General features: G+C 42.4%; 1 protein-coding gene across 1 annotated transcript in view; it reads right to left on the bottom strand.

Annotated features, from left to right (window-relative positions):
* The window catches only part of b4galt2 (beta-1,4-galactosyltransferase 2), a 320,832-nt gene that overhangs the window by 56,700 nt on the left and 236,781 nt on the right, over positions 1-27,351 (bottom strand). Inside the window, exon 5 of the mRNA XM_033028726.1 lies at positions 11,166-11,288. Coding sequence (XP_032884617.1) covers positions 11,166-11,288 — 123 coding nt within the window. The remainder of the gene's footprint in view (positions 1-11,165; positions 11,289-27,351) is intronic.

Consider the following 27,351-nt stretch of genomic DNA (forward strand, 5'->3'; position numbering starts at 1 on the left):
GCTAAGTAATTCACCGTTGAATAATCTTACTGTTCGGCTTGCATCACTGCCTTGTTGGAGGAAAACTCTGGCCAAGATCGCAAGACAGGTTGAAAGGGTTGTGGATGTTGCCCAGTCCATCATTGGACAGATCCTCACCGTTGACTTCATTCTACGTTTCCGCCGTCTCAGGAAAGCAACCTACATAATCTAGGGCTTTTGCCACCTCTCTCATCTCTTCTCCCCTGCTACCGTTTCAGAAGCCTGAAAGAGCATGCCACCATACTCTGGACCGATTCTTCCCTCTGTCCAGTCATTCCATAAGCTTGAGAGAGAAGGAATGTGTAGGAAGGGAGGGTTTAAACCGAAGATAGACACAAAAAGTGGAGTAAATCAGCGGGACAGACAGCATCTCTGGAGGAGAAACGGAATGGGTGACGTTTCAGGTCAAGACCCTTCTCTCCAAGATGCTGCTTGTCCTGCTGAGTTACTTCAGCTTTGTGTGTCTATCTTTAACTGGAGTACAGTCCGATTCCTCTCTACCTCATTACGATCATTGGACTTGTCTCTGGAACTATTGTACTGCAATACTGAGAACTATGCATTCTGTATGTTACCCCTTCACTCTGCCTGTTGTATTTATGTTTGGCTTGATTGTATTCATGCACAGTATTATATGATTGGATTGATAGCACACAAACTAAAGCTTTTCACTGTACCTCAGTACATATGACAATAATAAACCTAAGCATCATGCAAAATGGAAGTTTCAATCAGACATTACATTAGGACACTTGAAATGCATTTGCAATTTAAATATGTTTATAAAAGGTAACAGTGACACAATGCAAATTCAGGTCAATCATTTACATTCCCTTTGCTGTAAGGAAGCCTTACTAAAATAGTAGAAACATTTGGTTACTCTAAACCTGGATCATTGGGTACACATTTAATCCCTGTATCTCAGGAAATACTTTCTGGAATTTGGATTGCAGAATGCTGTTTGTCTAATATTGGTAATGTTCCTGGAGAGAAAGGCCATAACACCATTTCCAGATCACTTCATATCATCTCAACATGATTGTTAGACCATCAATATTTTCATTGCATCAACCATTGAAAACACCCACTGCTCTTACCATGGGGTCAAATAACTACTTCAATAGCTGTGAATATGAGAAAGGAACTCTACATGAAGAAATTAATGCCCCAGCATTATTATTCCTGTGATATGGAGCAAAATATTTTTCAGTTCAGATCAAGCTATTACCTAATAAACTGGAAATGCATACTGCATAAGTGCATCATCTAGTGACACACCTAGTTAATTAGTACTATTAAACATAATGTACATCAGTAGTGTAAGTTGCGGTGAGAAATATTTTGTTCACATCATTATTCCAATAAACTACAAATTATACTTTGTTCCTCCAATAAAGCAAACATGTGTGATTGCATGGAGTAAAGTTTAATCGAATAATGCTTCAAGGAAAGTCAAGAGAGCAGAGACTGCCAAAATGCTCGCCAAAAACTCTTGCACAAGGCTGGCAGAATGCTAACATGTCAAATGGTGGAACTAATAGGTCTTTAATGGCTAACATTAGTTACTTACAATGGCAAACTGATCGAAAATTATTTTGTTTCATGAACATCTTTTGGTTCCTGAAATGGTATACCCAAACCACGCTACAAAATTCAATTTGTGCTTTCACCGCCTCATTAACTGAGGATGATATTTTTTACTCAATCCTGCTACATTTTAGCTGCTTCTTATCAAATAACTTGCTACGCAACATTATTCTAAAACAAATCACTTTTTTATTTTAAGAGTTAAAATATATTGACCAAAAGAAATATTTTCAGGGTAAAGAATCACGTAACATTTTCTTATTGGAGTTTGTAGTGGATAGAATATTTCACGAGTACAATTTACTTTACATCTTTTCCTCATGTCTTCCTCAATTTTGATACCTCATTCAGTGCATACAGAGTAATGTACCTGAGCCATTGCTCTAACGTATACATCCCAAGGTATATCTAGAGAGTCTAGAGGGCGGTACTGTGGCGCAGCAGTAGAATTGCTGCCTTACAGCGCCAGAGACATGGGTTTGATCCTGACTACGGGTGATGTAAGGAGTTTGTACGTTCTCCCTGTGACCATGTGGGTTTTCCCCAGGTGCTCCGGTTTCCTCCCACATTCCAAAGACTACAGGTTTGTAGGTCAATTGGCTTCTGTAAATTGTCTCTCGTGTGTAGGATAGAGTTAGTGTATGGCAAACTGATCGACAGATGGCACAATGGGCTAAGTGTTCGGCTGGCAACCGGAAGGTAGCTGGTTCGAATCCCGCTTGGAGTGCATACTGTCGTTGTGTCGTTGGGCAAGACACTTCACCCACCTTTGCCTGTGTGTGTGAATGTAATTATGTGAAGCACTTTGGGGTCAATGCAAGTTGACTAAAAATGTGCTATATAAATAAAGAAATTTAATTTAATTTAATTTATGGGCGCTCATTTGGTTGGCACGGGCTTGGTGGGCTGAAGGGTCTGTTTCCACACTGTATCTCCAAACTAAATTAAAGATTCCATTTGAATCTAACAACAAATAATTAATACCATTATCCCTGCACCTTGTCACTCTTTCTGAAGACGTTATACCTCAGAATATTTGATTCCAATCCTGACCTAGCTTTAGTTATCTTACGGTAACATCATATTTGAGTAAATTATTCAAATTTCCCTGAGCTTCTTTATAACTTTCCCTCTTTCACGATTATTGATTTCAAAGCAAAAATCTGGTAATGTTTAACTTTTCCAATATTTATTTCCCATTATTATTCATATGCTGAAACATTACTATTTTCTTTTAGTCAATCAGTTTCTATCCCAATATTGTTTTCAACCCTTTGTCATAGCTTCATTTATGCTCTGCAAGTTTGAATGAAAATACTTCACTCCTGTCCCTAAACAGTTTCCATTACAAACATAGACACAAAACGCTAGAGTAACTCAGCGGGACAGGCAGCATCTCTGGAGAGAAGGAATGGGTGACGTTTCGGGTCGAGACCCTTCTTCAGACCCGAAACGTCACCCATTCCTTCTCTCCAGAGATGCTGCCTATCCCGCTGAGTTACTCCAGCATTTTATGTCTATCTTTGGTTTAAACTAGCAACTGCAGTTCCTTCGTACTAATTTCTACTACAAACATTTGAACTCTGCTTCACCAATGAATAATTGTATATGCAACAGGTCTTCCCCTCTGGACACACTCAACAGGGAATTACCAATAAACTGTATTTTTAAAACATAAGTGACATTAAAAATTACTATGGTGTCAGTTTTACTGAATTAGTCTATAGATCTAGTAGAATCACATGCTTGCAATATAGAGCCTTCTATGTCCTTAATCAGTTGCTGACAGGAATAAAAACCCTCTGGGAGATGCAAATGCTTCATTCCAAGATTCACTGAGAAGAGAATTGGCTTGCAAGGTTCATTACTGCTTTGTGCATTGTGTGGTATACATTGCTATTCCACACAAGCACTGCTTCTATCATAGATAAATCACACCGTAGCTCACTTGATCACAAATATTGACCCATTGCATTCATCAAATGATACACGGATCCGAACAGAAACTATAAGCAATTCGGTTCGGGCAATGAATCGTCGTGAATGATAAGCAATCTTTGAAAATAATACTTCCATCAAGAAAGGTTATGTTAAAATATGTACTTAGTTAGAGATGGGGGGAAAAAATCATTAATCAGTGTAATTAGACACCAGTTTTCATGTTTAACCAGAGAATGTAAAATGGTCATTTTAATGGGCACATTATTTAAATCACATTAAAATGTCACATATTTTCTGTATGCACTAATTGATCTCCTGATATCCTATTTCTGTCACAGGTTTCATGCTGAAAAGGTTCAAATACTTTCACTGAAATTGAAACTACATACGCATGACGTAGGGTAAATGAACGTTAATGTTGGAAAAAAAGAGAGAAATAATTCATGATAAACTTCAATTCATTCACTGAACTGCAACCAGAAGAGTTCCAATTCGAATGAAAAGGCTGAGTGGAAGAATTGCTATTGAGCAGATCACATAGACATTACAAACTACACCAGGATTATGCTATATGAGCAAATGCAAAGTTCCCAACTCCCTCCAGAGCACTGGTTGCACTGATCTTTTATGCTCTTTTTAAATTAATTCAGGAAAGCACTTGGGCCAAATGTCAAAACCTTAACCAAGGCATGTTTTTGGCACTGGTTCTATAATTTGGTATACAGTACTATCACAAGGAAGGAATGGTGCCGACATAATGCGTTGCACGTCTTGGAACTGATATGTTTAATCAACCATATAGCCCCATGCTCTATATCACCTTGAGAGATCCCTTTGCAATAAGCAAATACCAATGACTGTCAAGGGTTGATTAAAGCTAGTGTATACTGCTGGTTCTGCAACCCATGATCAGCAAAACTACCTCCTCATCAATTAATATCACAATTTATCAAACCTCAGTAAAATAAATCTGATGTTAAAAAACCTTGATTTTGGATCTCGCCACAACCAACACCCAATTAATATATTAATTAGAAACACAACTCGCTATTGAGTTTGCAAAGCAGGAAACACTAAAGGGCTTGTCCTACTTACGCGACCTTTACAGGCGACTGCCGGCACCCGTCATAGGTCGCCGAAATTTTCAACATGTTGAAAATTCAGTGGCAACCAGAAAGACGCTACGACTCTTTGGAGTTAACCATCTTAAAAATTGGAATGGCCCTTCAAAAAAAAAAAAATTGTACTCATCACTTTGATATTGATCAACAATTATCGGTGACAGTGACAGTTTGATGGAGAAAGTGCATTAAAAATGAGAACGTGCATGTTTAGTTTATTTTATTTAGCGAATGCAAAGTCCTTTAGCCAAGCAGTTGCCTCTTGATCTGCTGTATGAAGGGTGACAAGTCCTCCTTTGAGTCTTTGTTGAGGGCATGCTTCAATGATGTGTTGCATTGTTTGCTGCTCTCCACAAGCACACCGTGGTGTTGGGCTGCTGCCCCATTTGTGAAGGCTGGCCAAGCAGGGGCCATGTCCAGTCCTGAATAGCAAAGAAGATCAAAGCCAATGATGGTGTAGGCCCACTTCCTCTGTGCCCAACATGAGTCTCTTGGAGACAGATGACGTCAATGGAGTGTTGGTGGGCGAGGACTTCGATGAGGCGTCGCTGGCTGCAGAGAGGCCTTCAACATTCAGTTGTAGTATTCGGAGAGCAGGTGCAACTGCTAGGTGCTCTTGAGGCTGGTCGTTGTTGCTGCTTTCGGCTTTGGGATAATGACTAGGATTCTTTGACTTGGCTCTCAGGCGTCGTCTTGTAGAATTTAGTCTGCTGGGAGGATCATTGGCTTCCCCAGGCGAGCCTGGGTACTGACGGGGGGCGCGACGAGAACGCTGATCCAGCTGCTACTCGGAGGAAGCAGTTTCATAATTGGTGCGGCACATCCACCTGCTTCCCTAAAACATAGCCCACAGCTTTAAGAGTTTGCCGGATTGATGTGAGCAAGTGGCCAAATCCCTGGAGAATATGGATAGGTGACACCACGTTAGGACACTTCCTCCGAAATAGTGTTGATGTTTCAAAAGAATGCAAGAAGTAGGAAGAGGAGCAGGCCACCTGGCCCTTCAAGCCGACAATGCTATTCAATACAATCATGGCTGATCTACCTGATCCTTCTTCTGCTGCACGAATCCCTTAATACCCTGATCTTTGAAACATTGATCTACCCCCTATTTATATACCTCCACAATTGTTCGGGGTAGAAATCTTTGCAGCAGTTAGAAATTCCAACACACCTCAGTTTTAAAGAATGCAGCCCAATGTCTCCACTTTCTCAGAAAACGGCGGAAATTCATGTTCCCAGTGACTCTTACCAATTTCTCAGATGCATCTTATCCAGATGCATAACAGCATGGTATGTTGACGCTCTGCCCAAGAACGTAAGAAACTAGAATGTCACGGTACAGCCCAGCCCATCATGCAAACCAGTCCACACCCCACTCTCATCAACTCCATCTACCCTTCACACCACCTCAAATAATTAGCCAACATAATCAAGGGCTACTCATACCCCCATGTGTAGGAAAGAACTGCAGTTACTTGTTTAAATCTAAGGTAGACACAAAATGCTGGAGTAACTCAGCGGGACAGGCAGCATCTCTGAAGCGAAGGAATGGGTGATGTTTCGGGTCGAGACCCTTATTCAGACTGATGGTCTGTCTAAAGGATCAGTCTGAAGAAGGGTCTCGACCCGAAACGTCACCCATTCCTTCTCTCCAGAGATGTTGCCTGTCCCGCTGAGTTAATCCAGCATTTTGTGACCACTCATACCCCGTCATTCTCTCTTCTACTCTTTACATTTGGGCAAAAGCTTGAAAGCATGTACCACCAAATTCAAGGACAGCTTCTTTCTCGCTGGCATCAGGTTCTTGAACGGATCACTGCCATGTGAAGGATTAACCTTATTATTTTTATCTGCTCTTGCTCTGCAGGTGCAACACTATATTCTGCACGTTGTTTATTCTCTCTTTGACACTACCTTTGTACTCATGTGTATAATGATCTGCCTATACAGCATGCAAACTAAGCTTTTCACTGTGCAATAATAAAACAATATATACGGATTTCAGTAAGGCATTTGATTAGGTTCCGCATGGTAATCTGCTCTGGAAGGTTAGATCACAAGGGATCCAAGAAGAGATAGCTGAATGGATAGAAAATTGGCTTCATGGAAGGAAGCAGAAGGTGATGGTGGAAGGTTGCTTCCCGGACTGGAGGCCAGTGACTAGTGGGGTGCCTCAGGGTTCGGTGCTGGGCCCGTTACTGTTTGTCATCTACACAAATGATTTGGATGAGGACATACAGGGCAAGATTATCAAGTTGTCAGATGATACAAAAGTGGGTAGTTTTGCAGATAACCAAGATGGTTGTGAAAAATTGCAGCAGGATCTTGATCGATTGGCCAGGTGGACTGAGGAATGGTTGATGGAATTTAATACAGAGGAGTGTGAGTTGTTGCATTTTGGGAAGTCTAACATGGGCAGGACCTACACAGTGAATGGTAGGCCTCTGGGAAGTGTCGTAGAGCATAGGGATCTAGGAGTGGAGGTACATGGTTCCTTGAATGCGAGTCGCAGGTAGATATTGGTCAAAAAGGATTTTGGTACATTGGCCTTCATCAGTCAGAGTATTGAGTATAGAAGTTGGGCGGTCATGTTGCAGTTGTATAAGACATTGGTGAGATTGCCTTAGAGTATTGTGTTCAGTTCTGGGAACCATGTTTAGGAATATGTTGTAAAGCTGGAAAGAGTACAGAGAAGATGTTGCCAGAACTAGAGGGCGTGAGCTATAGGGAGAGGTTGAGTAGGCTGGATCTCTATTCCCTGGAGTGCAGGAGGATGAGGAGTGATCTTATAGAGATGTATAAAATCATGAGAGGAATAGATTGGGTAGATGTACAGAGTCTCTTGCCCAGAGTAGGTGAATCGAGGACCAGAGGACATAGGTTTAAGAAGAAGGGATAACGATTTAATAAGAATCTTTTTTCACAAAAAGGGTGACGAGTTTATGAACAAGCTGCCAGAGGAGGTAGTTGTGGCTGGGACTATCGCAATATTTAAGAAACAGTTAGACAGGTACATGGATAGGACAGGTTTGGAGGGATATGGACCAAATGCAGGACTAGTGTAGCTGGGACATGTTGACTGGTGTGTGCAAGTTGTGCTGAAAGGCCCATTTCCACACTGTAACATTCTATGACTCAATACTATTACCAGGATATATTTGTTTATCACTCATTAGAAAACTCTCTCCATTCAGATGTTGAATACTCCTAGAAACCTCTCTCCACTAGCGATCCCCACACACTAGCACTATTCTACACACGAAGGAGAATTTACAATTTTTACCGAAGCTAATTAACCTACAATTCCGTACGTCTTTGGAATGTGGAAGGAAACTGGAGCACCCAGGGAAACCCACGCGGTCACGTACAAACACCGTACAGACAGCACCCGTAGTCAGAATCGAACCTGGATCCCTGATGCTGTAAGGCAGAAACTCTACCACTGTGCTACCAAATCACTCTATGGACCAGAAAGATAGTCCAAATGGATCTGGTCTAAATAGACCAGAAGGATAGTCCTCTTCAATCTGATGTTTTGTGTACTCTCCCTGACATAGTTAACCTCCTAGATCATTGAGTGGGGGTGATTTCATGGCCAATGCAACAATGAAGGTTTGGGAACACACAAAGGGGCTGGCCATTCAGGGCTGGGATGCGAAAAAAACGTTTTTATGGAATTGAGGTGTGGGCGTGATTACTGATTAGTTTAATCTGTTTCAAATAACACATGAGTGAAAGCATTTCAAAAGCATAGTTAATCAATTCAAGACAAAAATAACGACAATTACTGAAATTTGTACATATTGGCTAATTGGACGATATTATACTTCATTTAACTGAAACTAATCTGTGCATCAGCTGGAATCATTTGTAATTATAGATGATTCTAGTCCCAAGAGGCCAACTGGCTACATACACTTCTCTGAAGCTGTCACCAATTTATGATTAGAAGTACATGTCCTCTAATTGGTATCTGTGGCAAGGGCTGGAAGAATGGTAATACAACAGTTTGCTTCAGCATCCTCCGATTTCCAGATCATTAATTGTTTATTGTTGATAACACTGTACTCATGGTCAGAAATACTTCTGCCAGCTTTCATCCCTTTAGAGCACGTTTGTCAATGCCACACTCTCCATTTTTTCATTGCGAAACTCATATTTTGTTGATAATGGGGTATGCTTTGGCATATTCTAATCTGAGACGAGTAAGTGTACCAGTGTACCAACTACAGTAAACCCTAATTTTACCAGAACCCTGTATAACGGATTTCAGTTATAGCAGACAGAGCCTGCCACCTCCTGCTCACACCGCCTCCCTGCCCACTTACAGCCCTGGCTTCTAACTCCATCCCTTGTTGTTGCGGCTCACATGGTAGCCCCTGGGTACTGACAGGACATGCCCAGTCACCACGGGACCACCTCCCCTCTCACCAGCTGCCACTTCTTCTTGCCTAGTTTCAAGGTGAAATGACAGCTAGTGCTGGAGTAACTCAGCAGGCTGAATCAGTCTGAAGAAGGGTCACAACGTCACCTATCCATGTTCTCCAGAGACACTGCCTGACCTGCTGAGTTCAGCACTTTGTTTCCTTTTGTGTTATTAACCATCATCTGCAGTTCTCTGTTTCAACTACATACAATGATAATACCGTACTCAGTTATAGTGGACAATTGGCAATAATGGACACCTTTTTCCCCATCCTCCTCCTATGGTTTATTGAACGTAAACAGCAGTGCTCCCTGCTGACCTTGAATGAAAGCTGCCGAGAAATTCCTATGTTACACACTTCATGCAGTCAGTTCTAGTTTAGTTTAGTTAGAGACACAGCACAGAACCGGGCCCTTCCCCCCACCCAGTCCGCACCGACCAGCGATCCCCACACATTAACACATCCGACACACACGCGGGACAATTTACATTTATACCGAGCCAATTATCCTACAACCTTGTACTTCTTTGGAGTGTGAAAGGAAACCAAAGATCTCGGAGAAAATGCCATCGGGAGAACATACAAACTCCGTACAGGCAGCACCCGTACTCGGGATTGAATCCGGGTCTCTGGCGCTGTAAGGTAGCAACCCTACCGCTGCGCCACCGTACCGACCAGTTGTCATCAGGCACCAGCTCTTGGGCCTCATTGACATCACAGTGATGTCACCAGCCTGGCTGAGCAGCCAAGAACATTGAAGAATTCTTGCAAGCAACAAACCGCAAAGTAAAAAGCAACATTCCTAACATTTAATAGAGAATAAAATAAAGATTGCAATGTTCGTATGAAATTAGGATGGGATCTAAAATATCGAATGCAATTGTTCCAGCAAAATGAACAATAAATTTGGTTTAGCAAGGCGTAGAATTTTAATATTTCAAGAAACAATTGCCCACGCATTAAATGTCTTTTTTTTTTAAATGAATGAGAAGGTTCTTAAGCAGTAGTTATGGCTTACTACATTGTTAAAAACTGCTAGAAATCATTCAGCTGGATGTAGGATAAAAATAGAAAATGATAAATTTGATCAGTGGGTTAGGTAAACATCTGTGGAGGGAAGAAAACAGTTTAAAGTTGAAGGGAATGGGGAGAGGGATGGAGAAAAGGGAAAGTGTACAATGGGGTGGAGTCGAGGAGAGAGTGAATGATGGTGATGTGGTGGCCATCTGAGAGAGGTCGGTGGAGGTCTGCCTGGCAGTGAGCTGGAAGTACTAAGAAGATTTACGAGGATGTTGTGAGGACTCGAGGGGCTGAGCTATAGGGAGAGATTGGGCAAGCTAAGACTTTATTCCTTGGAACGCAGGAGGCCGAGCGGTGATCTTTTATATACTCTATGTACAAGATCATGAGGGGAGTTGATAAGAATGCACAGAGTCTTTTACCCAGGGTGGCGGAATCATGAACCAGAGGGCATAGTTTTATGGCGAGAAGGAGAAGATTTAATAAGAACCAAAGGGGCAGTGTTTTCACTCGAGGGTGGTGGGTTTAAGGAATGAGTTGCCTGAGGAGCTAGTTGAGGCAGGTATGATAACAACATTTAAAAGATACCGGTAACGCACAGAAAGATTTAGAGGGATATGGGACTAATAGGACTAGTTAGGGCATCTTAGTCGACATGGTTGTTGACTTGAAGGGCCTGTTTCTGTGCTGTTTGACTGTATGATTTACGTTGGAAGATATGAATAAAATCTGAAATACTGGAGGAGAAGAAGAATAAAAAGGTTGGAAATGCGAGATACAAGACTGGAATAGGTGATTAGCTGAAATGATTGAAGTTGTTGCTGAATCCTGAAGTTATGATCAGGTGCTGTCCCTGTCTTTCCTTAGCAAGATTGGCTTGCCAATAGTTGTAGTCCTCATCAGTTTGCTGTTTTGCACTGATTATACAGGAGAAAGTACAACAAAAAATCCTATATTTATGGCATTCGTGTTATATTATCCAAACAAACGGTTTAAATATTTCTGGCATAAATCAGAGATATTAATGATTGAAATACCACCATACCTGTTATAAATATCATCATCCTCACCGCCCCAGCCCCAGTATTCATTTGGGAAGCCATTTATTTTTAGAAACTGTTCCTTGCTCAATCCTGAGACGCCACCAAAATATCCATTGTACGGGAGCCTAAAGGGAGAAAGCAGAAGGTTAGAATGAACCACCGCCTCTTGTGCACCTTCGTCACAATGGAATTGCCATGTCTGTAATGATGTATTCATGATAACCATTTAAGAAATATCTGCCCAAATTTCAATACTTGACATTTTTCATTTTTGAATACAAAATTATTGCTTATTTTCGTTTTTGACGAACAACAATATTTAAGCATTTTTCTCCAGATGTGTCCCAGACATACTGTGCAATGGTACCCTGGCAGATGCACAAACACGTCTATGGTGTCAGCTTACATCTGCTACTGACAGACAGCCAAGATGCTGACAATCACTGGGTTGGGCTACATCCCACCAATGCATGCACAATGTTTTGAACCTGGAGAGACTTCTCTAATATACAGTATTTCATCCTTCACTACAGCATTTTTACTTCTTTTTCCTATAACTGGCAGTAAAATACCGGAAGTACTGGAAGTGGCGGCGCTGCCTTGCAGCTGCGGCTCACCTGCAGTCCGTTTGTCTTTCTTTTTTTGTTTTCTTTTGTCCCGTTGTTACAGTTTATTTCGGTTTATTTAGTTGTGTAGGGTGGGGGGGGTGGGTGTAACATGTTTTTTGACTTCCTTCGGGGGGGAGCGGGGAATGCGACCTTTCTTGCCGTATCCCCCTCTCCGTCTCCGCTGAGGCCTATCGCGGAGCTGGCGGCCTCCAACAGCGACCGACCTCGTGGCTCCAGAGGCAGAGCCAGCCAGGACTTACCAACACGAGGTTGGCCAACTTCGGGGCTGTGGTTGCGGGGCGACCCAACTTCCGACCCGACTTTGGAGCCTCGGAGGCTCGGTCGCGGGCCAGTGGACGACATCGTCGGGAGCTCGCAGTTCACAGGTTGGTGACCTGTTTTTCCAGAGCTCCCGCAACTACTACAGCTGCGTCCGCTGGACTGGAGGGCGGCAGCTACGACCGCCCCGGGCCGCGGAGTTTGAACCGGCCCGTTTGCGGAGCTCGGATTCAGCCGCGGGACTTGCTTACCATCACCGGGCTGGGTCACAACATCGGAGGCCTGGATTGCCTCAGCACAGAGGGAGAGCAAAGAGGGAAGAAACAATAACTTTGGGACTTTAAACTGTGTTGAGTGTTTGTTTTGTTATTTATTTCGTTGCACTGAAAAGTGCAATGACAATAAAATTCAAATCCAATCCAATCCAATCCAAAATGAATCCATATTGAGCCAAATCCTGTTGTGGTTGGGTATTTCATTTTTGATTTGTGTTAAGCATTGCACATTTTGCTGCATTTCCAAACTAAAATGATTTGACCTGTAATTTACTGGGGCTGTGAGCAGATCGTGGCAATCCCAAGGCAGCGACGCATTTGGGACCTCATTGATGAAAAGGCACAAGAGATATCTCAGTAAATGAAGAGATTTAAAGATTGAGAGAAAAACAATAGAGGAACTATAGAAGAGAAGGGTAAATGAGGGGCAAATCAGGTAGATTTCGAATATAAAAAAAAGAGGAAAAGGATGACTGAACAGAGGTAGAAAATGAGAAGAATAAAAGTAATAATATGGATTTTCCAGCACTTGTAGTTTTTACTTTGCTTTTGGAGTTCAAATTGTTCCTCTTCTGAGCCTGATTGATGTTGCATTAACAACATAATAATGTTAACAAATTACTTGCATAGGATACTTACAGCAATAGGAGGAGGTAATTTGATCCATCAGGTCCATGGCAGCTCCGAGTGAACCTGATCAGCCTCCTTCACTCTCCTTTCCATTAACTCCTGCAACCTATTCGCTTCTTAACACTTGCCCAGCTGGAGAAACACTCGCTGTCCCAGGGAAATGGTGCAAACACCACACAGACAACACACAAGGTCAGGGTCGAACCTAAATCTCGTGAGCTGTTTGGAAAGTGCACTGACTCCTCCTGCAGTTTGCTTTTGAGCAGCACACATGCTGCCCACTGTGAAACACATCCAATCCAATCAGCAATTTCTATAAATATCAGCTCCAACTGTCTGTTGAGTTTAATGTGCAAATCAAAGAACTTTAACAATTCAGTGGGGAGGCTGAGATATGAAAATTAACCAACAAGTAATACTGATTCTTTAGTTTGAATTTTCTGCCTGATTTATACTTTAATAAAGCTGTGTAGTTTATACTCTTCATTACTTTACAACAAGGTTTGACCCAATCTGCTTTCATACCGTGCCAGAAGGTTCATGTATCAGCACCATTGCATAGGGAAACTTAAGACTTAGAAAATCGCACGTCAGCAAGAATCAAGCTGAGTTCAGTATTTTAGCATTCAGTTCAAGTGGAAAATAGTTACATTGATGGAATAGAATAGAAGAAAATAGAAGGAATACAACAATTTTGGGAGTTGCTACCACCCTGGAATCAATGGGAAACAGTTATAATAATTACTAAGTTCTTGCTCACCCGGGAGGGCTGGTCCCTCAACGCAATATTGCACCTCTCCACCAATTACAATATTGGTGGCCAGTGGGGGGGGGGACTTTCTGGAGCGCTAGTATGGGTGTTGTGGGCTGAAGGGACTGGTTTCCAGAGGGCTAGTATGGACATTTGTGGGCCAAATTGATTCTTGGGGTGGCAGCTCAGTCACTCAAGCCTGATGTGCTGGCAGCTCACTCACGGTTGGTGGGCTGGCAGTTGACTCACGGCTATTCCTTGAAATTCTATTTCAGAAATAGTGGATGCATTAGTGATAATTTTTCAAAACTCGTTAGATTCTGGAGTAGTTCCTAAGGATTGGAGGGTAGCTAATGTAACCCCACTTTTTAAAAAGGGAGGGAGAGAGAAAATGGGGAATTACAGACCAGTTAGTCTAACATCGGTAGTGGGGAAACTGCTAAAGTCAGTTATTAAAGATGGGATAGCAGCACATTTGGAAAGTGGTGAAATCATTGGATAAAGTCAGCATGGATTTATGAAAGGTAAATCATGTCTGACGAATCTTGTAGAATTTTTCAAGGATGTAACTAGTAGAGTGGATAAGGAAGAACCAGTGGATGTGTTATATCTGGACTTTCAGAAGGCTTTCGACAAGGTCCCACATAAGAGATTAGTATACAAACTTAAAGCACACGGTATTGGGGGTTCAGTATTGATGTGGATAGAGAACTGGCTGGCAGACAGGAAGCAAAGCGTAGGCGTAAATGGCTCCTTTTCAGAATGGCAGGCAGTGACCAGTGGGGTACCGCAAGGCTCAGTGCTGGGACCCCAGCTATTTACAATATATATTAATGATTTGGACGAGGGAATTGAATGCAACATCTCCAAGTTTGCGGATGACACAAAGCTGGGGGGCAGTGTTAGCTGTGTGGAGGATGCTAGGAGGCTGCAAGATGACTTGGATAGGCTGGGTGAGTGGGCAAATGCATGGCAGATGCAGTATAATGTGGATAAATGTGAGGTTATCCACTTTGGTGGCAAAAACAGGAAAGTAGACTTTTATCTGAATGGTGGCCGATTAGGAAAAGGGGAGATGCAACGAGACCTGGGTGTCATGGTACACCAGTCATTAAAAGTATGCATGCAGGTGCAGCAGGCAGTGAAGAAAGCGAATGGTATGTTACCATTCATAGCAAAAGGATTTGAGTATAGGAGCAGGGAGGTTCTACTGCAGTTGTACAGGGTCTTGGTGAGACCACGCCTGGAGTATTGCGTACAGTTTTGGTCTCCTAATCAGAGGAAAGACATTCTTGCCATAGAGGGAATACAGAAAAGGTTCACCAGACTGATTCCTGGGATGTCAGGACTTTCATATGAAGAAAGACTGGATAGACTTGGCTTGTACTCGCTAGAATTTAGAAGATTGAGGGGGATCTTATAGAAACTTACAAAATTCTTAAGGGGTTGGACAGGCTAGATGCAGTAAGATTGTTCCCGATGTTGGGGAAGTCCAGAACAAGGGGTCACAGTTTAAGGATAAGGGGGAAATCTTTTAGGACAGAGATGAGAAAAACATTTTTCACACAGAGAGTGGTGAATCTCTGGAATTCTCTGCCACATAAGGTAGTTGAGGCCAGTTCATTGGCTATATTTAAGAGGGAGTTAGATGTGGCCCTTGTGGCTAAAGGTATCAGGGGTATGGAGAGAAGGCAGGTACAGGATACTGAGTTGGATGATCAGCCATGATCATATTGAATGGCGGTGCAGGCTCGAAGGGCCGAATGGCCTACTCCTGCACCTATTTTCTATGTTTCTATGTTTCTAACTAACCACCACCAACCACTTGCTGTGCTTTATTTCAAACCAACCACATTTTCATTTTCAAACCACATTAAGGGCACTCAAGGTCAGTAAAACCACACTCACAGTTTAGTAGACGCGTGTTCAGTGTTATTCACAGTTCAGACTGAGAGACGTGACCCTCTCGCTCCCCCAACTACGCAAGGCGGCTCTAATTAGGCAAGGCAGCTCGCTTTAGCACTTTCAAAACCAAAGGCAAGGCAGCTCGCTTTAGCTCTTTCAACACCAAATGCAGGGCAGCTCGCTTTAGCACTTTCAAAACCAAAGGCAAGGCAGCTCGCTTTAGCACTTTCAAAACCAAAGGCAAGGCAGCTCGCTTTAGCACTTTCAAAACCAAAGGCAACACAGCTCACTTTAGCACTTTCAAAACCAAAGGCAACACAGCTTGCCTTAGCACTTTCAAAACCAAAGGCAACACAGCTTTAGCACTTTCAAACCAAAACACACTTTTGCATTTTCAAACTGCATTTTCAAACCACATTAAGGGCACTGACAGGTCAGTCAAACCACTCACAGTTTAGTAGACATGTGTTCAGTGTTATTCACAGCTCAGACTGAGAATTGCGACCTCTCGCTCCCCCATTTTGCAGAGAACTGAGGCACCTCCCCACTTCCGGGTTTTATAGTCCCTCTGGAAGGGGCGTGGCATTCAGGAGAGAGAATCTCAACATTTTTTAAACACTAATAACTCTTTTAATTTTTATCGATGGGAAAAATCCTCTTGTCCTGCGCTGCGGAGGGGGACTGAGTAAGATGGCCAAAAATCACAGCCGTAAGTGGCAGCGTTTTAAAAAAAAATCAATATACAGAACAACAGGAAGTGGTCAAGATCAGACTTTTAGTAATATATAGATAATAATGAGATATATAATTACAGCAATTTCTTATCTCATTTTTCTATGCCTGAAATGTAATAACTAGCAGTATACAGGCAAGTCTTCTTCCATTAACAGGGATACAACAGATCCTCAAATTATAATCTGGACTTTTGAACTCTGTTACATTCAAGAGTATTAATTCTGAATCTACATTAATTCAGAATGAATTGATTGATGTTGTATAGAGGGTGATTGTATAGAGGTGTGTAAAAACACGAGGGGAATCTATGGAATGAATGAACAGTCATTTTTCCAGAGTCATAGAATCAAGAACTATGGAGCATAAATTTAAGGTGGAGGGGGAGAGATTTAGCAGGTACCTGAGGAGTATATGGAATGTGCTGCCAGAGGAAGAGGAGGCAGGCACAATAAGATCATTTAAAAGACATTTGAACAGATACATGGAAAGGAAAGGTTCAGAGGGATACAAGCCGAATGCAGACAAATGGGACTAGCTTAAATAGGGCATTTTGGTTGGCATGGAAGGCAAAACACCTGTTTCGGTGCAGTTTGACTCTTTGATCCCAACCATAAAAATTGGGCGACATGGTGGTGCAGTGCTGCCTTACAATGCCTGAGACCCGGCTTCAATCCTGACTACGGCTGCTGTCTGTACGGAGTTTGTACATTCTCCCCGTCACCTGCGTGGGTTTTCTCCTGGAACTCCGGTTTCCGCTCACACTCCAAAGATGTACAGCTTTGTAGGCTAATTAGCTTGGTAAAATAGTCAATTGTCCCTAGTGTGTGTGGGATAGTCTTTGTGTGCGGGAATCACTGGTCAGCAAGGAGTCGATGGGCCGAAAGGCATGTTTCTGCACTGTATCTGTAAACTAAACTAACTTGTTGCTTTCTCTTAATTCAGTGAGTGAAATTCATCTTTAAGTCTGACTTGCTGTAAAGTTAATCAAGGTTAACACGTGTAAAATCAAACAGTTTTCTCCTGATGTGCAGTTGCAAATGTCTCAGTGGAGAAAGCAAACTAGCATTTCACCGACTGTATCAATTTAAGGATCATGAATTGCATTTTGACAATCGTTTTGTTTTTCGCAAAGACAAGTGTTGAAACGCTTTATTTTTGGTGCGTCTGTATTCCTTCTGCCTTCGTATTGATTTACAATGCTATTTTCTTAAGGCATATTTTCCATGTGTAGCGGCACCCAGTGGTGGTTTGGGGAAGTTTGAGCCCTCGTCATTGGTTGTCTCGATCATGTGACCGCAGCGGTTAATTCACGGGTTTCCCAGTTAGTCGGCAGTGCTCCTCCCAGCAACAGGAGCTATTCTCGTGTTAGCTAGTCAGGCACGCGTGTTACCGAGTTTAATTACCGTTTTTATTTGTCAATAAAAATTATTTAACTCAACCTGCCTGGACTCACTAAACATGCTTATTTCTTGCACATATAGCTGAAAACAGAGTCATTTTGCAGGGTGCAAGACCATTTGGAGTAAACATTTTTTACAATGTATATGGATTGTCAAGGTCTGGGCCCCTCGTCATAACTGATTTATGAGGTTTTCTATTTTTACTGCATTGGAGTCATTTGAGCTCACTTGGAACATTTTAAACACTAGTCTAAATGCCTTTAATAATACTTAATCCAAACATAAAGCAAATATCCCTGGACGGAACCCTGCAATAATCTTGACTTGAGCATTCATTAACAATTTTTAACAACTCCCTGTACATGAAATCCACAATTCACAACCACTATAAATCAATCACAGATTCATTCATCATTAAGTACTCTTTACCTGCATTTGCTGTAGAAAGACAGTAATTAATGAAGATATTTGTTCTGATAGAGACAAATAGTTCAGATTCTGTGGTCAATATCGGACCAGGGCTGAAACGGGTGCGGCAGATGGAACAAAACCGCTATGAGTGGCTGCATACGGAGCAGCCAGGAGAAACAGCTGACCGGGAACAGACGTGGACCGACAGTCAGGACCGGTGTGGCCAGCGGCGGGACGAGGAAAGCCCGCAAACCAGCACCCGTGAGTACCGGGGACGGGAAACAGCGGGGATACAGAGAAGAGCAGCACACTGCTGAAAGGCTGCAGGAATGGGAGCAGCCAAAATAGCAAGTGCAGCTCAACATAAAGACCGTCTAAAGGAGCTGCTGGAGGAGCTCCTTCACAGTGGCAGTCCCATGAATGTGGAGACTAGCCACAGTGGGCAGGCAAGCCCCATATGGGTACCCCGTGAGGGACCCCCTGAAATCTCTACCTCTTCGGAGGAGAGTGGGCAGGACCCTGATGGGCCAGACCTTGATCACACAGCTTCCCATGATCCTGAATCTGCAGAAAAACATACACTGCTGGACATGGTGGCTGATTACTACAAACCAAGTCAAACAGGGGCAGACTTGGATTCCAGGATGGCAGCCAGTATTAACTACATGTCTGGCCATCAACTCCAACAACAAATATTCACAGAGACACTGGCCGACATCTGCCACCTGGTAACTGTGATGCATTACAAATCCCCAGTGTCAACCAATGCATTTGGAAGCATATGGGAGGGACATCAGGAACCAGGACCTCAAAATCCAGAAAACCTTAAAGGGGCTTACGGCAGGGATCACAGCCTACACCCGCACCCTGGACAAAACAGAGCTAACTAAAGACCACCAAGACGCACTAGCTCTGTTTTGTAATGTACAATATGAGCTGAATAGCATGCGGAAGGCTGCTATTCAGCCGACACTGGATCCCAAATACGCAACAATTTGCAAACAAAGAGCCGTTAAAACCTCAACCCTTTTGTTTGGGCAAGACTTGTCCAAACAGGTCAAGAAACTGGACGAAGAAGCCAAGACATTGGGGCTCATCAAAGCCAGCACGAAGGCTTATTTTGGATCACGGTACCAGCCACATGTAAGACCGATAAGTGTGGCTCATACCAGTGGCACTGCCAGAAACCAATACAACCCACAGCAGCCTTTTTTAGGGTATGGCCAGGGACGGCCACCCTGGAAGATGCGGAAACATCAACCTCCAGTACAACCTCGAACACAATCAATAAAAACAGAACCCCCCTTTTTCAAAAAACCAAGAAAATAATACAACCACCAGTAACCATGGAGGTACGTGGGTGGGGTTCTTTTGTAAAAAAGGGACCCTCGACGGGGGGGTGGGAGGTTGCAATACGACAGTTATGAATGGTGTAAAATCACTACAGACTCGTATATTCTAAGCAGTATTCAGGGTTATCTGATAGAATTTACTCATTCCAATAACCCCCCAGTACAACATACACCAGAAAGGCATTTCGTCCTTATAAAAACCGAACAATCTAAAGCCCACATGGAGCTACAACGATTGTATACAAAAGGTGTGATTGAGCATACTACTCATGAACAATTAAAATTTGTATCAAACATATTATTAAAAATAAAAAAGATGGGGGTTGCAGGATTATCATTGACCTTTCAACCCTAAACATCAGAATTTCCCCTGAATAAGGGGATTAATAAAGTATTTATCTATCTATCTATCTATCTAAACACATTGGTTCAATATGTTCATTTTAAGATGGATACCTTTATCACTGCTAAAGAATTAGTATCAGCTGGTTTCTATATGACAAGCATTGACTTAAAAGATGCATACTATACAGTACCCATCAGAGGGGAACACAGACGGTAGTTAAGTGTAAATTGATACCAGAAACTAATATGGATTATCTAGGATTCACCATTAACACGGTCAATATATTAGTAACTTTACCAATAGATAAAGCCGCAGCCCTACAGGAGGATTGCAGCGAGCTTCTTAAACACCAACAGACCCTCCATTAGAGGGTAGGCCGGATAATTGGAAAGATTGTGGCTACATTCCCGGCCACACATTTTGGGCCATTACATTATCAAAATTTGCAAAGAGCAAAAATTAGAGCACTCAAATTTAACAAAGGTCATTTTGATAGACCTATGGAGCTGCCTACGGAAGCTATAATTGAACTACAGTGGTGGGAACATAGCATTAGGTATTGCTCCAACCCCATCATTATGGACAACCCGTCTATGGTATTACAAAATGGTGTATCCAAAGAAACATTTGGATATCGGCAACATACCTACCAGGTAAGCTAAATTCAGTGGCAGACACCAGGTCACGCAAATTTAATGAAAACACGGAATGGATGTTAAATAAAAAATGTATTTGCTGAAATTACAGCAAAATATGGTAGACCAGATATTGATATCTTTGCGTCCAGGTTGAATCACCAATTACCAAGGTATGTCTCCTGGAAACCAGACCCTGGGGCAGAAGCTACAGATGCTTTCTCACTGCATTGGGGGAAATGGCGTTTTTTTATGCTTTCCCCCCATTCTGCCTCATCAACCGGGTACTAAGGAAAATTCAACAATATTCGGCATCTGGGATTATCATAGTACCCGATTGGCCTACTCAACCGTGGTATTCGGTCATACAGGGGATGGTGTTAGAACCATGTTCCATTATTGGACATAGCCCGAATTTATTAATTCATCCAGTAACTGGGGGGCAGTCACCCATGCCATAAGACTATGGATTTGTTGATTTGTAGAGTCTGAAAGACCCACTACATGGCATGGGGCTGTCAGACAGGACGATGAATCTCATCACATCCGCACAAAGACTGTCAACACGGAAGCAGTACCTCGGACACATCAAGAAATGGGGCATATACTGCTTTGACAACAACCTCGACCAAAGAGCCAAGAACATTCCGGCCGTATTGGAATTCTTAACAAACCTCCATTATGACAAACGATTGGTCTACAGTGCCATCAATAGTGCCAGAAGTGCACTCTCCAATTACCTATCACAAGGAATGGAGCGGCACACGGTGGGAACGCACCCCCTGGTAACAAAACTTATGAGGGGCATATTCAATGCAAATCCCCCTAAAACCAGGTACTCCAAAATTTGGGATGTGGGTGTCGTTTTGAACATGCTGAGGAGCTGGTCGCCCATAACAGCATTATCACTTCAGAAACTGACCATGAAGATGGTTATGCTCATGGCGTTAGTTTCTGCACAACGAGTCCAGTCATTAAGCAAACTGAGCCTGGACTCCTTGATCATCTCACCCGAGAAACTGGTGTTTGTCATACATGAGTTAATAAAACAAAACAGACCAGGCTCATCGGGTCAAGTGATTGAATTTATGGCATATCCATATGACAAACGTCTGTGTATAGCAAGACATATCCAATTATACATGGAATATACTAAGAGCATTCGAGGGCAGGAAATGGCTCTGTTAATTTCTTACAAGAAACCGCACAAAAGGGTCACGACCCAAACTATCTCAAGGTGGCTCAAATGTGTCCTAAAGATGGCAGGAATAGACACTAATGTTTTTAAATCTCATTCCACCAGGGCTGCAACAACATCCGCAGCAAAAATTCTGGAGGTACCCACGGACCAAATCCTCAGAATAGCAGGATGGTCATCCGAAAGGACTTTCCAAAGGTTTTATAATAAACCAGTTTTGGAGCCATCATCATTTTCGGAAAGCATTTTACGTTCAATATTATAATTTGCCCGAAGGGTTACAGGGCTATGATTTCAATTAATAAATTTATTTTCTCGTTATATCACACAAGTCTTTGTATAAGTGTGTCTAAAATTGCTAATGATACTCTCTCCCAATACCCAAGGCAGTTGTGAAGCATGGACTCGTTCCACGGCATGAGGTCACAGAGCTTTGAAATCTTCACGTAGTCACTCACGTGTCTCCGAAGTAAAATAGTAAGATTAAACGAGAACTTACCAGTTTGAAGTTTGATCTGTATTTTATGAGGAGGAACATTGAGGGAATACGTGCCCTCCGCTCCCACCCTCCTATGATCATATCAAAACTGGTATCTCTTTGATAATCTTACTATGTTAGGTCATTATAGTTTCTGTGACCTCACACCGCTGCTTTGAAGAATGACACGCATGCGTTGGAAGCGGGTTCTTCACGTATTCCCTCAACGTTCCTCCTCATAAAATACAGATCAAACTTCAAACTGGTAAGTTCTCGTTTAATCTTACTATTTTACTTCGGAGTCACGTGAGTGACTGCGTGAAGATTTCAAAGCTCTGTGACCTCATGCCGTGGAACGAGTCCATGCTTCACAACTGCCTTGGGTATTGGGAGAGAGTATCATTATGCGATGACAATAAATGTACTCTATTCTATTCTATTCTATTCACAAGGAGGCTGAAATTGTTAGCTCTGGTACATCAAGAAATTCACAATCTGATGAATAACTTTAAAAGAACTACTTCTCTGGCTTTGCAAAAGAAAAATGAGGGCGACCATCATGTGGATGTCAAGATTTCTAAATGGGAAAAGGCAACATCTCAAACTTCAATCGATGAGCAACTGCCAAATGAGGATGCCCAAGACCCATGTGCATGACAATGATGTTGCAATTTTACCATGTTCAGCTGTGGAACACCATGTACGGTCCAGTGGTAGGTCCTGCTGGGATTCTTGAGATAGGTTAGACCTGACGTACGACCTGAGACCCCACTGGGAATTCTGGACCGCAAGAAATTGCAGAGAATTGTGGACACATCCCAGACTATCATGCAACCGACCTCTCTTCCATTGATTCCATCTACACTTCACGCTGCCTCGGCAAGGCCATCAGCATAATCAAGGACGAGTCACAACCCGGTCATTCCCTCTTCTTCCCTCTTCCATCAGGCAAGAGTCATGGAAGTGTGGAAACACATACCTCCAGATTCAGGGACATTTTCTTCCCTGTGGTTATCAGGCAACTGAACCATCCTATCACCAACTAGAAAGCGATCCTGATCTACCATTTATCTCATTGGAGATCCTTGGGCTACCTTTAATCGGACTTTTGTGGACATTATCTTGCACTAAACATTATTCCCTTTATCCTGTATCTGTACACTGTGAACGGCTTGATTGTAATCATGCATAGTCTTTCCGCTGACTGGAGAACACGCAACCAAAAAGCTTTTCATTGTACCTCGGCACATGTGAAAATTAACGCTACTAAACTAAAGCTGTGGATTAGGAGTCAAAGTTGAAAGGCGTGTACAAGTTTTGCAAGTTATTTTACTTTGACTGATTAAACAATGCAGCATGGAAATAACTAGTTTGTACAGCTAGTAGGAAAGGGTTTTTCACAGTTTAGAGTAGAGAATTGAATAGGCATAAACTGTTTCATTTTAATTACAAATCTTGGGAAGCACTTAATTACTCACCTTAACTGTCAAAGTTCAAGGCAATTTGCTAGTTGAAAATAAGACGGATAATTTTAAATCAGCACTTATCAATATTTCACTCAAACAACCATGAAAAAATGCGTTTTGATGTACATCTTGTTTGAGCAGAACTGCGATTTTCAGTCGTGTATAATAGGAGGATTGTCTGGCAGTGAGGAAGCAGCACTATAGAGCTACTCAAGCATGGACATTTATTTGCGTGATCAGCATACTTTCAGGCATCCTTTCTTCTTCAGCCAACTGTTTGCGGCAACATATTAAGAACGTGCCAGCAATGGGGGCAATGAAAGACTCACTGGATTTAGAGATAAGATTCAAGAGAATTCTTTGGTTTATCGCATGGAGAAAACGTGCAAGTGGTGTTATTTATTAATTTAATTGGGGCATATTACAATTAGCAAGTTACAATGAGCAACACTCTCTTTCTGTAAACTATACATCTGGGATTGGTTACATTTCCAATGGGGAATCCGAGCTGCCCACCATTAGTCTGCAGCACCACCTTCATAACTTAAACAAAAACATTTTCAGACACAAATGAAAGGGGATCGCAATCAGCCATTCAGGAACAAATCTTGTACTTGCCACCTGGGCATAAAAAATGTCTGAGTAGGAAAATTGGGTTGTTTCTACAAAGGGAAATAAAAATCTTCCCACATATCTCAGAAGTCACAAAAATATTAAAGACAACGTCTTAAAGTAGCTGACAACTCTGTGCAAATGCTGTTACCACTAAGAAGATGAAATATAATTGAGTTTGTAATTCATGAAATTCTAACCCTGTAATCAGTAACAATCTTCTTGCCTGCATGCAATGGATAACAACGGAATATGATTCTCCTGTTATGGGTATTAGCGTAAGCTGAGTCTAATAAGTTAGCTGGAATTAAGCAAACTACTGACAATCAGGGATGTCACCAAATGCAATATTACATCCTGTTAGAAACCTGCCTGCTCATCACTTTATATTTGAAATAAATAAGAATGGATTTGATCTGTCCATCCTAGTATTCATTTTGTAATGGTGTAAAATGATCAAAGTGACCCTTTAGTGTCACTCACTGGTTGTCCGAGTGTTGTTGATAAGGATATAACATTCTTCAAATAAAATAAATACTCCTCATGTCCTTCAAATAAAAGAACACATTATATTTACCAAATTAATGTTGTTTCCATAGATAGGGGGCAAAACCTACATTAACTCTTATATCCTTTTTTAAATTATTCATCTTTTGGCTTTTACTGCCAACTTGGCTTGTAATATTAAGCTTTAAAGATGCGTTTACAGGATCAAATGGTTTCAGTTTGCTTTAAATCTCTCTTAAGAAGCCTTCCTTACCACGGGACCATCTGCGAGTAATATATCCTTTAGAGGGAACAGAATACAGCCAGGAATACTAATCACTTCAAGAGGCAGATCGCAGCCATAGCTTGATTTGAATAATAATCCGCAGTGAACAAGGATCCAATTGTAAAAGAGTCCCGGTGAAGCACTTGTCACTTGTACATTCAATATTCTTATCAGAGCTGCAGTAGGTGCCCCACCTTAAGCATGAAGACGCAATCAATCAATTATTTCATTCAGTTTATCTACAGAAAATAGTGTGGTTTAAGGAATGAATATCCCCATACATGCACCGGGCTCCTTTACTGATATGATGCCATTCTGAAGGAGGTTAACCATTACAATGGCATTATATTAGTAAAGTTCCTTTACCTGCTGCCATCCACTCATCTCCCAACACTCCAGGTTCCCTACTTTCCTTCCCTCATTCCCACAGGAGACACGTGGACAGGTACATGATAGGTAAAGGTTTAGAATTGCTATGGGCCAAATCTGGGTTTAGAGGGATATGGGCAGCAGGCGGCAGGGTGGTGCAGCAGTAGAGTTGCTGCCACACAGTGCCAGAGATCCAGGTTCGAACCTGACTAAGGGTGCTGTCTCTATGGAGTTTGTGCATTCTCCTCGTGACTGCATAGGTGTTCCCCGAATGGTCTGGTTTCCTCCCACAATCCAAAGACGTGTAGGTTTGTAGGTTAATTGGCTTCGGTAAAAATTGTAAATTGTCCCTTTTGTGTAGGATAGTGCTACTGTACAGGGATCACTGGTCGGCGTGAATTCGGTACGCCGAAGGGGATGTTCCCGCGCTGTATCTCTAAACTAATTTTTAAAAATACAGGCAAATGGGACTAGCAGAGATGGGCATCTTGATCGGCATGGACGAATTCGGCTGAAGAGACTGTTTTCACGCTACATGACTCTAATTGCAGTGTTCTGTATACATTTCAGCACTGTTACAGGGTTTCGACCGGAAACATCGACAATTCCTACCTTCCCACCCCCAACCACACCCCCCCCTCCCAAGTGCTCAAGTGCTGCTTGACCCACTGAATTCCTCCAGCACATTGTATTTTGTTCCAGATACCAGCATCTACAGTCTCCTTTGTCTCTGTTTATATTTCATTTTTTCTTGCTTTCCGTCTGCGCACACACTCTCACTCTCGCGCACACACTCTCACTCTCGCATGCACACTCTCACTCTCGCATGCACACTCACACTCGCGCACGCACACTCGCTCTCGCGCACGTACACTCGCACTCACTCTCGCACACGCACACTCACTCTTGCGCACGCACACTCTCACTCACTCTCGCCCACGCACACTCTCACTCACACTCACTCACAAGAGGTGATGGCGGCGGCACGAGCACATCGCAACGCCCCGTGTCTCCCGAGTTGCTCATCATTCTATGTTCGCTTTTCTGGGGAGATGCTAACTGCATTTTGTTGTCTCTGTACTGTACACTGCACAATGACAATAAAGTTTGAATCTGAATCTGACTCGCGCACGCACACTCTCACTCACACTCGCGCGCAACACGTTTCAGGTCGGGACCCTTCTTCAGATTGATTGTGGGGGGGTGGGGGAGGTCAGGGGGAAGAAAGCTTGAAGACGAGAGATAGGACAAAGAGTGGCAGGTAATAGGTGGACACAGGCAAGGGTTTGATGGCTGGAACAAATGCCAGAGATAAAAGCAGGAGGTGTGAGACAGACAGTAGCGGAGTTGCAAAGCATCCCTGGTATGGGAAGTTAGTGGTCCTTGGCTGGATTTCAGCTGCAAGAAAGAGAAGAAAAACCTATACTAGCAGTCAATCTGGCAGTCAATTGGTTTTATCAGAGCCCCTAGAAAAGTCAGAATATAAAAGGATAGCTAGGGTATTTTAAAGTCAGGATAAATAACTCAATGCTGGGAGGGGTTCTAACACATTCATGGCTCTGCACATTTGTGTAAAGCAAGTCCTACTGTTTCCACTCACTATGAAATAAAACATTTATTGATTCTAACCTGGTCTCCACTCACCAATTGTTTAATCCACCATCAGAAAGACTAACAAATTCTAAGTTCAGTGCAGATCACAAAGAAATCCTACTTTACATTCTTACATTACACTATTCTACAATAGGCTATTGGATAGTGTGGGTACTGTATGTTTTAAAGCATAAAATATTCAGCTCATTTACTTAACTGATCATTACTCTCTGAAAGAGACTGGGATTTTTTTTTCTCCAGGGCATTTGTACTGTACTTCACTAGCCTAGTTTTTTTTCTCCTTGAAACATGCCAAGATTCTCGTCAGGTGAATGATGTAATAAGCAAAGTTACAGAAAGTCATGTAGTGAAG

The sequence above is a fragment of the Amblyraja radiata genome, chromosome 10 (assembly GCF_010909765.2).
Source record: "Amblyraja radiata isolate CabotCenter1 chromosome 10, sAmbRad1.1.pri, whole genome shotgun sequence".
NCBI lineage: Eukaryota > Metazoa > Chordata > Chondrichthyes > Rajiformes > Rajidae > Amblyraja > Amblyraja radiata.